The sequence below is a fragment of the Monodelphis domestica genome, chromosome 1 (genome assembly GCF_027887165.1).
Source record: "Monodelphis domestica isolate mMonDom1 chromosome 1, mMonDom1.pri, whole genome shotgun sequence".
Taxonomy (NCBI): Eukaryota; Metazoa; Chordata; class Mammalia; order Didelphimorphia; family Didelphidae; genus Monodelphis; species Monodelphis domestica.
Genome location: NC_077227.1, coordinates 522,719,921 through 522,734,739, shown reverse-complemented (window position 1 = coordinate 522,734,739; position 14,819 = coordinate 522,719,921). Strand labels below are relative to the sequence as shown.

The 14,819-nt window shown below is 39.2% G+C and overlaps 1 protein-coding gene across 1 annotated transcript in view; it reads left to right on the top strand.

The window, feature by feature from the left end:
• Positions 1-14,819, top strand: part of XDH (xanthine dehydrogenase) — a 71,746-nt gene that overhangs the window by 7,158 nt on the left and 49,769 nt on the right. The window contains exons 2-6 of the mRNA XM_056813231.1: positions 2,238-2,295; positions 4,057-4,153; positions 5,035-5,143; positions 10,211-10,337; positions 11,231-11,292. Coding sequence (XP_056669209.1) covers positions 2,238-2,295; positions 4,057-4,153; positions 5,035-5,143; positions 10,211-10,337; positions 11,231-11,292 — 453 coding nt within the window. The remainder of the gene's footprint in view (positions 1-2,237; positions 2,296-4,056; positions 4,154-5,034; positions 5,144-10,210; positions 10,338-11,230; positions 11,293-14,819) is intronic.

Genomic DNA, 14,819 nt, shown 5'->3' with positions numbered 1-14,819 from the left:
AATTTTGATGCCTGACTAACATCTAAACATCAATAAAGTTGTACTTCTTCTGTAGGCCAGAAACCTATCTTATTTACTATACATATATATATATATTATATCACATAATATGGAGCATAACTAATAAAATACATACCATTTGTTATAATTATATGACATATGTTTATACAAGAGAAACAAATTTTCACATTACTAATATCCAAAAATCTGTTTTATTCTTTTTTTCTTTCCTCCCTCCCAATTCTCCCTCATCCTCAAGAAGGCAGGCAATATGATATGTGTCATACATATATTATCATATAATACATATTTTCCTGTTCATCATGTTGTGAAACAATACACATACTGCTTACACTAGAAAAAAATTCCTAAAGGAAATAAAGTGAAGAATGGGATATTTTAGTCTGCATTTAGACTCCATCTGCTTCTTCTATGGTGGCAGATATCATTTCTTATCCCGTGCCCCTTCCATGTTGTCCTGGATCCTTGCTTGGTTAATAATAGTTGTCATTCACAGTTGATCATTGGACATTATTGTTGTTACTATGTACAATGTTCTCCTGGTTCTTCTATGGATTCAGAAGTTATTAAACTGAAATTATGAGGGGTTGTCCTAGGTGATTCTTAAGGTCCTTTTTAGTTTTAAATCCATGATCTTATAATTGAGCCAGACTGGCATCTTCCCCAATGTCACCGCCTGACATCTTTGCAATTTATCAGTGTGGTTTAGTAGAGACTTTGATTTTAAGTAAAGTATCAGGTCTGGGTTGGTATGTGATCATTTTAAATGCTGCAGAAGGTTCAGCACCATGAGCCAATTTGACATTTAGAATTTAAGGCTGAGAATGCTTGCTTATATTTATTTAATATATTAATTCTTCTATGACCTTCAAGGATATTCACTTAGGCTTAACTTGACTTCTTGTGTCCCAGTGATCCTTGCAAACTCTTGTGAGAAATATCATGACTCTTTCCTCTCTCTCACTCTCACCTGCTCCACAGCCATTCAAATGCCAAGGCATCTCTCACATCAGCTCCTATAGTCTCCTTTTCTCTTCTCACGGGTGTACCACTAGAGTTAGCCCTCATCACCTCATACCTAGAGGTTGTTGCTATTATATTGGTTTCCCTGCATCCAGCCTCTCTCCTCTTTAGTCTCCTCTCCCTCCCCACAGTTATCCCATGCTGTTAAATGTTTAACAATGGACTCTCTGATACACTTTAAAAAACCCCAATATTACCTTCCATCTTAGAATCAACACTGTATATTGGTTCCAAATTAAAAGAGTGGCAAAGGAGGAAATGGGGGATTAGTCACTTGCTTAGGGTCACATAGTTTAGCATGTGTCTGAGGTCAGATTTGAACTCAGGATTTTTTGTCTCTTGGCTTGACTTTCAATCTATTGAACTACCTAACTGCCCACTCTCTGAAATACTTTTAAGTTTAATCTGGATTACTAATATCTTGTACATCACTTTCTTAAGCCTAGGCAAAAAAGAAAACAATAAATCAAGTCCTGATTTCTAGCATACATTCTCACACTAAAAATTTAACACTCAGTATAATCCCTCTGAGCTAGCTACTGCACACCCCTGACTGCTATCCCTATAATCTTCCTAAAGACACAGATCTAGGTCATTCTCTTCACTAAAAATTTCAGGGGACCTCCATTTGCTGTAGGCTTAAAATATACACTCAATCTGACATTTAAGATCCATCACATTCTATTTCCCACCTATATTTCCAGCCTTAATTCACATTAATCCATTTTTTTTGAACTTTGAATTATAATCAAACTGTATGACTAGCTGTTCCTCCAAATCAAAATCTTAAGCCTCTATGCTTCAGAAAAAGGTACATCCCCATGCCTGCAATGCTCTCCTCATCTTGCCCCTCAAAAATATTTGCTTTTTTTTCTTTTTTAAGGTTAAGTTCACTTTCTACCTCCCCCTTGAAGCCTTCCTTGATTCTCTCCCACCTCCCACTCTCACTGTGCTGCTAATATATTTACCCATTCAAATGTTCCTCTTAGAATAAATGTATTTTATGTCCTGCCAATAGAACATAAACTTTTTGGAGGTAAGAGTTATTTTATTTCTGCCATTCTGTTCCTAGTGACTGGTAACATTCCTTATACACAGTAGATTAAAAAATGGTGAATCGCTGATGAATTCAAAGAAAACATTACAAGTTGTCTGAGTGCTTGATATAATATTTTTCTTTCCCTCTTTTGTAGGTGGTGGAGAAGAATGCAGAACCAGAGATGACTCTGTTGTCATATCTGAGAAGAAAATGTATCCCTGAAGCTTGAGGAAGCAAAGACTTAGCCTTTAGAGAGTAACCAGTCACACTCCTGGGGGGAAGGTAGTATGGGGTATGGAGCGAGACCTGAACCCTAGTCCTTGCTCTACTATTGACTAGCTATGTGACCTTGAGCAAACCATAATCTCTTTGTTTCTGTCTTTTGGAAAAGGGTATGTCAAGGCGGTGAGAAGGCCAGGTTTGAGGAGAGTTAGTTAGGACTGGATGACCTCTAAAGTTCTTTTTAGTTCACATGTCCTATGATTCATGGGTGTAAAAATTTAAATTTGGGACCTTCAACCTAATAGATCAGAAAGTCTATCCCCCTTTAGCCGTTGTTCACTCTCTCCAGAAAAACCTTTTTTGTGAACATTGGTCTGGCAATAAGCACATCTCCCATCCTAATTCAGAATCATAGAAACATCACTGACTGAAATGGGGGCAGAGGGGCAACATTGAGCCTGTCAGATGTCTAGATGAGCAGATACTGGGAGGTCATAGAATTATTTTGCAGGTTTGGGCTACTCCACGAAACAACCCAAGTGGGGATGTGGGATAATCTATGATTTGGACTCTTAGAAATGAGGACAGTGAAGGAAGGAACAGGAGCAGTTTCAGTTCCCAGTCATGTAGTCATCTACCAATCTGGGGATTTGTTCTGATTTTATAGGCCTCCTCTAATGATTCCTGCCCCCCACCCCATAGCATGCCCAGGAGAATTCAAGGATCAAATAAAATAATAATTATAAAAAACCCTGAGCACAGTACCTGGCACATTTTTGGTTCTTTCACTTCCGTAGTGTCTGACCTGTCATGACCTCATTTGAAGTTTTCTTGGCAAAGATACTTTTCCGTTTCCTTTTCCAGCTCAATTTTCAGATGAGGAACTGAAGCAAACAGGGTAAAGTAATTTGCCCAGGGTTACACAGCTATTAAGTGCCTGAGGCCAGATTTGAACTCAGAAAAATGAGTCTTCCCGAATTCAGACCCAGCGTGGTAACCATTTTGTAATTCAGGCACATAGTAAGCACAATACAAAAATTAGTTATTATTATTATTATTATTATGTAAATTATGTACATATATACATATATATTTAGTAAGACCTAGAATTATATCAATATGAAGATCTCCATTTACACTTTCAGACCAGTCTCCTCTTAGAAGGACATTGGAAACTGGGCAGAGAGAGGATCAGCCTATACCGTTTTGTAAGCTAGGATTCAAGGACCATAACTGTAGGTCAGCCAGCCTCCTTATCTGTGTGTGCCTATGGGTATATTACCTTGGCTTTTGACTTGAGGTGGGCACATCTCAAAGATTTCCATGCTACTAAAGTCTCTTTTAGCTCCAAATCTATGAACCTATGATGATTATTTTGGGGATCATCCAAACTTCATGTGTAGGGATGCTAGAGAACTGGTAATGAGTCTGGAGAGAATGTGTCAGTGTCCCACAACACTGGTTGGGGAAATTTTCTCTTTCCATTTCCTTCTTTAGGAAAATAGGGATGGACCTTTCTCTGCACACTCCAGAAATAGTGAATCATCCCCAATTAACAATGAGAATAGGATCTTTGACTCTCTCCCTTGCATGTAAGAGGAAAGAGAGGGCACTTATGAAATAGCATCACAACCTTGTTACATGGGTGGAGGACTCTTCATGTGGCTATTCTGTTCAAGCATGTCCAGGGTTGAGTAACAAAAATCATTCCTTTGCATTGGATCCCTTTTCCTTAACTCTTGCACTTTCAGTGGGGTTAAGTGGGACCAAGCTTGGCTGTGGAGAAGGTGGCTGTGGGGCCTGCACAGTGATGCTATCCAAGTTTGATCGACTCCAGAAAAAAATTGTGTATCCTTTGTTGGTTCATATGAGTGCCAGGATCCAAGATATATGATCTCATGTATGATCTTGCTCATGATAGAAAAGGGAAACCAGAAGGATAAAGGGTCTCAAGATTGTGATATTACCCCTAAATGAGGCTTGATTCAAACTTGGGATGTTTAACTTTGAGAAGAGAATATGACGTGTGTGAAGGGGGAAGGTGGAGGAATATTTGAGAGTTATATTCAAACTTTTGAAAGATAGTCATAAGAAAGAGGACTTAGGCTTATTTTATTTTATTCTGAGGAAAGAAGGAGCAGTGGGTAGAAGTTACAAATAAACACACTTAGCTTTGATTTAAGGAAAAGCTTCCCAATTAAAAAAAAAATAGAGTGCTCCCAAAATGGAAGGAGTTGCCTCATGAGATACTAGGTTCTCTCTTTCTAGATGGTTGCTGAGCTCCTTCAAATTCTGAGATTCTGTGATTGTGATAGGCTATTTTTGGTTAAATCTGATCTTAATGAAAAAGCAAAAAAGAGGGATGGGGAAGAAAAAGGAAGGAGGAAGGGGAAATAAATGAAAATATGGAGGGGAGAGAGAAAGATGGAGAGAGCTATAGAGATATTGAGGAGAGATGGAGAAGGGAAAGAGAGAGAAAGACACACAGAGAGAGAATATATGATATGATGCCATGAAAAGAGCTTGGACTCTGAAATATGAGGATCTGTATGAGGATCTGTATTCTGTGTTCAGATCCTACCTCAGACTCATATTAATTTGTGTGATCTTGGGTAAGTTATATTGTCACTGGTCTCAGTTTCTTCATTTGTACAATGAAGTAAATGGACTAAACAGCCTTTGAGGTCCTTTCCAGGTCTAGATCTATTATCCTTTACTTGAGTTTCCAGCCACTTTTCTGTCAATGCCTGTCTGGCACCCATCTGCTCCCTACATCATGTTGCTGTGACAACTGTGGAAGGAATAGGAAGCACCAAGACCAGGTTGCATCCTGTGCAGGTGAGTGGAGCTGGTTCTGAGGCTGGTGAAGCAGAGGAGAGGAGTAGGGCTCTTTGCCCCCCGCATTTCTGTAGAGAGTCACACACTGGTCTCATGACTTCACATGACTTTTTAGAAGACAGTTGAGAGGTCCTCTACATGTCCTCCACACCATGTCTCTTCAAAAGGAAGTGTTCTTTATTAAGATCAAGGGTCTCTTCAAAAGGAAGTGTTCTTTATTAAGATCAAGGCTAACTGCTTTCCAAACATTGTAGTTTTGTATCTAATTCTGATTTCTGATGTTTATGCTACTGGAATGTTTACAAAATAGAGAAAAGTACTCTCTATTTCCTGTGGGGACTATGAGGCTGAAGGGAGTCATGCCTGAGTCCAGTTTTCCCTATGGAACAGATTATTGAAAAACCATGTAGGCCTAACATTTTGGTAGGAGGAAAAAACTAGAAATACTGAAAAGGGAAGACAATATTTATTGTTTACTATGTGCCAGGTACTGTGCTAAGCGCTGGAAACAATGTCTTTTTTCTCTTCTGTTCATGATAGCTATGGGCAGTGAGGCTTCCTGTTATGACTATTTTCTGAACTCCAAATCAGGATACATAGAAATCATAAGAATCAATATAAGGGAACTGTCAAGGTCTCACTGAAGAATTTTAGTACAGATTATCAAACATGGGAGAAAGTGGCACGGGACCATCCAGCATGGCATGCCCCTCATCAAAGAAAGTACTGGGCTCTATGAACAAAGCAGAATTGCAGTAGCTCAAAAGAAATGCAAGATGCACAAATTTAGAGACATCTCCATCCTAAATGTTCATGCTGACCTATAGTAGAGCCTTCTGAATTTGTATTGGTCTGAGCAGCCACAGACCAATATGCTATACATTGACCCAGACATAGTGATATAACTTTGGTCCTCTTTAGTATGAAGGACTACAACCAACCAACATGGAGGAGAAGAAAGTTTAAGAAGTCTGGAAAGGGTCTAGGATTTGAAGAGCTTTAAGATTTTGTATTTGAGATTTTGAGCTCAATGATTACATTTATACTTTAGAAGTATGACCTTGGCAGCATAAATTGGAGCATGAGGAAGGAGGAAAGCAAAGTACTTCTGATGAGTACCAAAAGAAGAAGGTTGCTAGCAGTCAGGATGATTGAGAAAGACTTTCTGGTTGAGGTGGCATTTGAAGTGGATTTTTAATAATAATGACTAGAATTTAGATAGTGCTTTAAGGTTTACAAAACACTATCTTGTTTGATCCTTATGACAACCTTAGGAGATAGGTGCTATTATTTTCTGCATTTTATAGAAGATGGAAGCAGACAAAAATTAAATGACTTTCTCCAGGGCTATGTAACTAGTATCCGAGGCCAGATCCTCCATCCATCTCTCCATCTCTCCATCTCTATCTATCTATCTATCTATCTATCTATCTATCTATCTATCTATCTATCTATCCGCCTGTCTGTCCATCTGTATGTCTGTCTACCTACCTATCTATCCTTCTAGTGTGCATCAAGTTGGAATGTATATGGTATTCAGGGAGGACTAGTATCTCTGGTATGAAGGCTTACTGAACCTTTATTAGAGCTCCTTATCCACTTTGGGTGTCAGGTACTTGTCACACAGCTCTTACCTGCATGTGCAGTGATATCATCCCAGTAAAACTATCTTGGCAGATGGGATAAATGAACCTGATTGAGGGGAACAAATGCACCACAAACCAGTTTGTGAGTTAGGGTCTATTCCAAGCATGTAAAGGTTTCCCCCAGCAGAATGAGTAGGTGAAAATGATTTATTCCAAAGGCCCTGAAGGCGGCTCCAGCATGCTGTGGAGTGCTTAGAGCTTGGTCAGACACTGAAGACACCAAGGTTATCCACTGCATCCCAGGCCATCACTAGTCATTTTGATTTTTTTCTTGCCACTGGACTTTGATAACTATGGAAGATAGAATGAGGCTGATGACTTCGTGCAATTCTGTCTCATTTAAAGAGACTACTACTACTACTAAATCAAATTCATGTGCAAGTCAAGACACCATCTGTGATATCACTGATTGTCTTTAAAAAATGAAGGATGAAAAACAGAGCATCTAGTTATTTACATGTTATTTACTTGATTAGAACTGTAGCTTTTTGAACTCAGGGACCTATTTTGTCTTTTTTTGCATTTCTAATAGTTATACAGATCCTGACACACAGTTAATGCTTAATAAATGCTTTTTAACTGCTTGACTACAGGCGGCTAATTAAGGCTTTTCCTCCAAGTGAAGTAGAAACTAACACTACCAATGGGGGGAAGGGTGCAAGGTGCATGATGGGGTATCTTGGATAGATATCTTTAACCAAAAGCAAAGAATAAATAGGATAGTAGAAATAAATTCCTCTTTGAAGTAAGGAGGTGCCAAACATTGTTCTATTTATCAGATAGGGAAATTGAAGGATTGAGTAATTAAATGATTTTTAAAAATATTAACATAAAGATGTCATACCTACATTGAGGATCTAGATATTCTGAGTCCCTCCACTACCCTTTACCCTCAGACTTTCATAACTCTTTTGTGATACAGGACCTGGATGCACCTTATTTAACCTATAATCCTCCATTTTCAGTTCTGTGGCCAATATCCTTCCAGAAGGCTTTATTCTTTGGGCCTGTCATGGACTCCCAGAATGGCCCTAAGGATATTGCTTCACTTCCTGAAATCTTGGTTTCTTTAGCAATGAAAACTGCACATCATTTACTTGCTTGACTTGTCAGAATGATGTAAGGATTAATGAATGTTTCTTCTTGCTTTGAAACCAAAGATGAAAGGTGGAATTAAAAGCCTTATCCTGATAATCTGCATAATAATCATTCTCAGAAAGCAAAACAGATCCTTATTCCTAGATGCCTGACAATTTCCGGTACTGAAATGAGCCCAAATACCACGTTTGGCTAAATTCCTCCTTTACTGATCCTTACCAATAATGTTGCTTCTCTTTGTAATAGGGGGCTAACTGAAATTTCCTAGAAATGAATTTTCAAAAAAAGTTGTAACTCTCTCATTCATGTACTATCAGGGTAAATATCCCCCTTTACAGCTTCCTCCATTTATTTACTTTAAGAGACAGGTTTCTACTGTGTTCAGAGAGGACTAGCACCTCTGGTATGAGGGTTTGTTGAGTACTTTTTAGAGCTCCTTATTCACCTTTAGTGTCTACTTGTCACCCAGTTCTCACCTGTGGCTCTAAGAAGCTGGGGCATATGTAGTGGCTACATCTTGATAAAAATATGTCTTGGCAGGTGGGATAAATAAATCAGGTTGAGGGTAACTGATGGGCCTCAAACTGGTCAGTGACTTAGAGGGATATCTACCCCAAGCATGTGAAGACTTCCTATGGCAGAATGGGTAGATGAGAATCAATTTGTTCCAATAGCCATGAAGATGATAAAAACAGGCATTATGGAGCATCTAGAGCTTAATCAGATGTCTCAAAGATACCAAGTTTATTCACTGCATTGTGGTTCATCACCAATCATCTTGACTTTTGTCTTGCCACTGGACTTTGATGACACTGGAAAAGAGAGTGAGACTGATGACTTTGTGCAATTCTGCCTCACTTCAATTCATGTATAAGTCAAGACTTCACCCAGTGATGTCACTGGTCCTCTTTGAAACAAATGAAGAACAATAATAGCTCTATAAGGGACCAGTAAAAGCATCCATTTCTTAGATATTACTACTATAAGATCATAGAAGGACAGTTAGGTGGCTCAGTGAATAGAGCACAAGACCAGGAAATTGGAGTTGGGTTCAAATGTGGCCTCAAACTCTTTCTAGCCATGTGACCCTGGGAAAGTCACTTTATCCCAATTGTCTAGCACTTACTGCTCTTCTGTCTTGGAATCAATAATTGTATCAATTCTAAGACAGAAGGTAAGGGTTAAAAGAAAGTTCATAGAATCATAGTTTTAGAACTAGAAGGGAACTATCAAATCCAACTTCTGTATTTCACAAATAAGGAACCTAAGACCAGATATGTCAAGCAATTTGTCTAAGGTCACTCATGAATTAAGGAAAAATGGGGACTCAAACTTGAATCCAACTCTAGGTTCTCTGAGTTCAAATCTAGTGGTTCTTTTACCTTGGATTAGAGATGTATATTGGAAAGATTCTCCCAAGTTAGGAAATATTTTCCTAATTTGACTGAAAAGGTAGGGTAGTTCATGTCACATAACAACTCCAGTTGACAAATATTCCCATTTCTCAACTCCCTTCTAGGTTTCTTGGGATCATTGCCCTTGTAAGGGTACCGTGGAAATAGAATTTGGGTAAACAATCAAATGCTATAGATCCTTAATATTTGGGTATGGTGACCATATTGTTTTGGGGGAAATTAATTTGGAAATGTGTTCTAATAATGGGAATTTCTTTTACAAAATCATGTCTTTTCTTACCAAGTATGTTTTCTTTCTTTCTTTCTTTCTTTCTTTCTTTCTTTCTTTCTTTCTTTCTTTCTTTCTTTCTTTCTTTCTTTCTTTCTTTCTTTCTTTCTTTCTTTCTTTCTTTCTTTCTTTCTTTCTTTCTTTCTTTCTTTCTTTCTTTCCTTCCATTGATTTCTGCCCTCCAAAACCCTTACCCTCTGTCTTTACCAACTCTAAGACAGAAGAGGAAGGGCTAGGCAAACAGGTTTAACTGACTTGCCCAGGCTCACACAGCTGGTAAGCCTCTGAGGTCAGATTTGAACCTAGGTCCTCCCAATTCTGGGCCTGGCTTTCTATCCACTGAACCACCTAGCTTCTCCTCTGTGATCTTGTATTAAGAAACTGGTGTTTTTACTAGTCCCTTAAAGCTATTATTATTCCAGTAGATGTGTGGATCTGGGTCTTATTCCCCTAATGGATTTCATATAATCTCCATGAAGTCAGGTATTCCATCTTATCTAAACATTGTACCTCCTCCAGTGCTCTGCCTATGGTACATACATAATAAATTCTGATGGATGAATGAATGGCTTTGCTTGAGTCCCTTGTGAAAGCCTTGGGATGGGGCAGCTGATTCAACAATTTGTGCCTTCTGTTTTAGGAAAGAATATCCAAAAGTCATGGCTCCCAGTGTGGCTTCTGCACTCCTGGCATTGTCATGAGCATGTACACTCTGCTCCGGAACAACCCTGAGCCCACGATGGAGGAGATTGAGAATGCTTTCCAAGGTTTGCCTTCCAACCCCATGCCTTCAGCAGTCCAGGGAAGTACCAGGGAGTTAGAGATTCTGCACACACACATACACACAAAATCCAGGGGTTGGGGGTAAGACCTAGGCTGATCTTTTAAAATGAGTACATGCTGGGAGAAGAAAAATAGGAAATGAGGCCATTTGGAAGAAGGAGAAAATTTAGGCAAAATGTAGAGCTTTCTTCAGTGGAGATTAGCCTCATTCTGCTTGGCCTCATAGGAATAGTGTGTGGAAGCTGTAAGAAAGGAACATTTAAGCTTGATATAGTGAAGTCATGGGGAACTTGGTAAGAATTGTTGTTGTTGACTCTTTGAGATTTCACTTGGGGGTTTCTTGGCAAAGATATTTGAGTGGTTTGCATTTCTTTCTCCAGCTCATTGTAAAGATGAGGAAACTAAGGCAAACTGGGTTAAATGACTTGCCCAGGGTCACACAGCTACTAAATGTCTGATGCCAGATTTGAATTCAGGAAGATGAGTCTTCCTGACTGCAGGCCCAGCACTATCCAGTATATACCAGCTAATTGCCCCTGATACAGTTAGCCAGAAGTGGAATGAACAGCCTCAGGAAGTGGGAGGTTCCCTCTGATTTGGAGATCCTCAGACAAAGGCTGATTGGTTTGTTTTTACTTATTTATTCCTCTTAATGACCTCTATGGTCTTTTGACTCTGAGTCCTATGATAGAGACTCTGAGGTTTATCATTTGTCAGATTTAGTATTTCTTCTATTTCTAAATTTGGGATCAGATGATATCAACCAGAGCAATGAAAAAAAAAAACAAATCCTCAAATCCACTCTCTTTATGATTCTTCACATTGCTTGGTATTATCACTGACACACATCTCTGCTTTTTTCCCTTTAACCCCACAGGGAACCTGTGCCGTTGTACAGGCTACAGACCCATTCTGCAGGGCTTCAGGACATTTGCCAAGGTGAGTGATGTTGGCCAGTTGCTACTCCAGTTCTTGGCATAGGAGGGGGACGACTGACACATATTCAAAGTAGCAACAGGTTTATCAGGTTCAATTAACTGACTGTCTCCCAAGCCTAGTTGGAATAATCTGAATTTCACACCCTCAGTTCCCTTCTAGTCTCAGTTCAAGTGCCACCTTTGACAAGAAGTCTTTTCTTTGATTCTCTGTTATGGGTGCTCTTCATCCCCTCAAATTCCTTTTTATTTATTTTTTACATACATACACACATGTTTTATTTACTTGCTTGTTTTCATATTGTTCCTCCCAAAATAGAAAGTAAGTTCTTTGAGGGCAGGGACTATACAAATTGTACTTTTTTCCCTTTTTATTCCTCGTGCTTACCATAGTGCCAAGTACCTAGTTTTGGTAGTTGCTATTTTGTCATTTGTCTGTGTTCAATTCTTTGTGACTCCATGGACCATCACTATCCATATAGATTTTTCTTAGGAAGGATACTAGGCTGGGTTTTGCCATTTCTTTCTTCTTCTGTGGGCCCATGTTTCAGACAATCAGAGATATTAAATGACTTGCCCAGGGTCACAGAGTTAGGAAGTATCTGAGGCTGCATTTGAACTCAGGTCTTCTTGACTGGGTCCAGTACTTTAACCACTGAGTCTGATGTCTGGTAGGCACTTAAAAATGCCTGTAGAATTGAATGGAATAGTTGACCATGGCCAAGTTACTTAATTTCCCTAAGTCTCAGTTTTCTCATCTGTAAAACTGAGATGAATAATACTTATACTCTATATGTCCCAGAGCTGTTGTGAGGGAAATATTTTAAAAATGTAACCCAATAGCAATGAGGTGTTAATTGTTGATTATGATAAACCTGACACCTGCTGAATTCAGTGCTATAACTAAGGTCTCTAGTGCTGGGGCAAATTCATCAATTGAATGAGGAGGAATGGGTGGATAGATAGAGGGGGTTTAATAAGCATTCCTGTATATGACTCAGATAGACTAGATGAGTAAATTTCTTCATCTTTGGTCGCCGGTAATATCGGTTTATCATTGCCTTGGACAGAGTTCTAAATCTTTTCAAGTTGTTTTTCTCTATAATGTTCTCATCTATAAATTATTCTCCCAGTTTGGCTCACTCATAAAGTATTTTTCCAATTCTACTGGAGTTTTTAGTTAGTCCAGGATCTTAGAATGAGGGTTGGGGAGCACCTTAGAGATCATCTAATTGACCCTTCCTGGTTTTCAGATGAGGAAACTAAGATTTTCAGTATTGGTTACAAAGGTGCCAAGTAACAGGTGACACTCAGGTTCTTGGGACTCCCAAAGCCCCGGGCTGTTTTCAGCCCATCACACTGAGCTGCTCTGTCACCAGTCCAATACAGGGAAGTGTTCCTGTTTGAGAACAGTGGAGTTTTTCCACCCACATGGGCCAATTAAGGTGTGTTCTGAGATGGTTCCTGGAAGAGGCAAAATGTCTAAGAAATGAATGCATGCTCTTCTTTTCCTTAGAACTCAACAAGACCAGCCAGGCTTCCAGGTGCTGTAAATAGCCCTGATTAATGATTCAACTAAACTCAGCATGTGTATGTGATTGGCCCTGTGTGAGATACATAAGACTATTCCCCCTTTCTCTAAATCAGTGACTCTTGTATCACTGTGGCAATATATACTGCTATTTAGAAACACAGATTATATGGATTATTTTCATAGAACCCCACCCCTCTCCAAAAAACAAACAACCCCCAAACTCTAGCATAAAGCAAAGATGGAGCTGAGCTGTAACTAGTCATTCTAGAAGCCAGGACAAATTGGTGATGAGGTGGGGAGATTCTGCACTCTGACATTAACTTGCCCTGATGGGGTGCAGGCAGTAGCACTGGGAAAGGGAGTTTTTTCCTCAGAAAATCCAGCCAGAAGAGGTGACTGGCAGTAACAGGCCACTGATATGTGTCTTTGAGTGGATATGGTAGAGGAAGGTGGGTCCTGGGCACATGGCATGACCATAAGAGTGACCTAAAATAGTGGATGGGGACAATGAACTTGGATATTCTCTCTACACAAGTTAATATCCGGGGGAGAAGCCCCCAATTGCTTAACCCTTTGATTGCTGTTCTTCTAAGGTCATACCAAACTTACCCTTGTACTAGAGATAAAGGCAATGTAATGGACATGGAATCAAATCCTGCTTCTGACATGTACTGACTTTGTGACGAGCATCAAGTTACTTGACTTCTCTGCTCTATAAAATTAGGGATGAGAACACTTCTCAACATTTACAGCATAAGATTATTGTACCACTCAAATGAGATTGTATGTCTATCAAGTGCTTCGTAAATAAATCATTATGTAAATGTCCAGTTAAGGCAGTAAGTTTGTATGCTATATACAGTGCTAAATCCAGAGTAAGGAAGTTTGAATCTAAGTTCAAATCTTGCCTCAGAAGTTACTAGCTGTATGATCCTGGGCATATCATTGAACTTTTTAGGAGCTAATAATAGCACCCACCTCCCATGGTTATTGTGAGGAACAACTGAGATAATGTTTGTAACATGCTTTGTAAACCTTTAATGTATTATATGCTACCTATTATATTATTATAAGCTGTCCGACTTAGTATTCAAAGTTTCTGGGTTCCATTCTTAGAGTCAATCATAGTGATCTGGATAGGAAAGACTAATAAATGGCAGGCAATAGGCATTTGTTAAACATTTTCTGTGTGCCCACCATTGTACTAAGAGATTGGCATAAAAATTAAATAAAAAGAGTTTCTACCTTCCAGGAGCTTACATTCTAATGGGTGAAGATAATACGTGTTGCTATAAAATGCAAATAAAAATATAATGCTTTGACTACATGCACAGTGCTTCCCACTACCCAGAAGCAGGATAGTAAAAGGAAAAATATATCTCCCCTAGAATCACAGATCTAGAGCTGCAAGGCCATCTACTGCACCCCTGCCCCATTTTACAAATGTGGAAATTGAGACAGTTAACTTGCCTAAGATCACCCAGGTATAAGTGTGAGAGATGGAATTTCAAACTACAACCTATGATTCCTGAGGCAGGACTCTTTCTAGCATTCTAAGGTACTTTGGTTCTGTTTCTTACTGGCCATATAATAATGGGCAATTCACTTCAGCTTTCTAAATCTAGTTTCCTCATCTGCAAAATGTCTACAGTCTGCCTCATGAGGCTGTTGCGAGAAAAACTCTAATCATCTCACTATACTTAAAATCCTTCAGTGATTCCTATTGCCTGAGAAAGGATAAACTCCTGATTCCTGACTTCAAGGTCCAGTCTTATTCTAATTTCCCTACCTAAATTTATCTCATGGTTTGATCTTCCCTTCATCCCAGAGTACTATAGTCAAATTGGACTCCTGTCTGTCCTTCCTTTCTCCTTTTCTCTCCCTGCCATTTTTCCTCTCTATGATTTTGTTCTGAACTATCCCCAGTGCTTGGACTAGAACAGTATCTCCTCTCCTCCTCCTCAGTCTCGGAGTGCTAGAGTCCCACCTTCTAACAA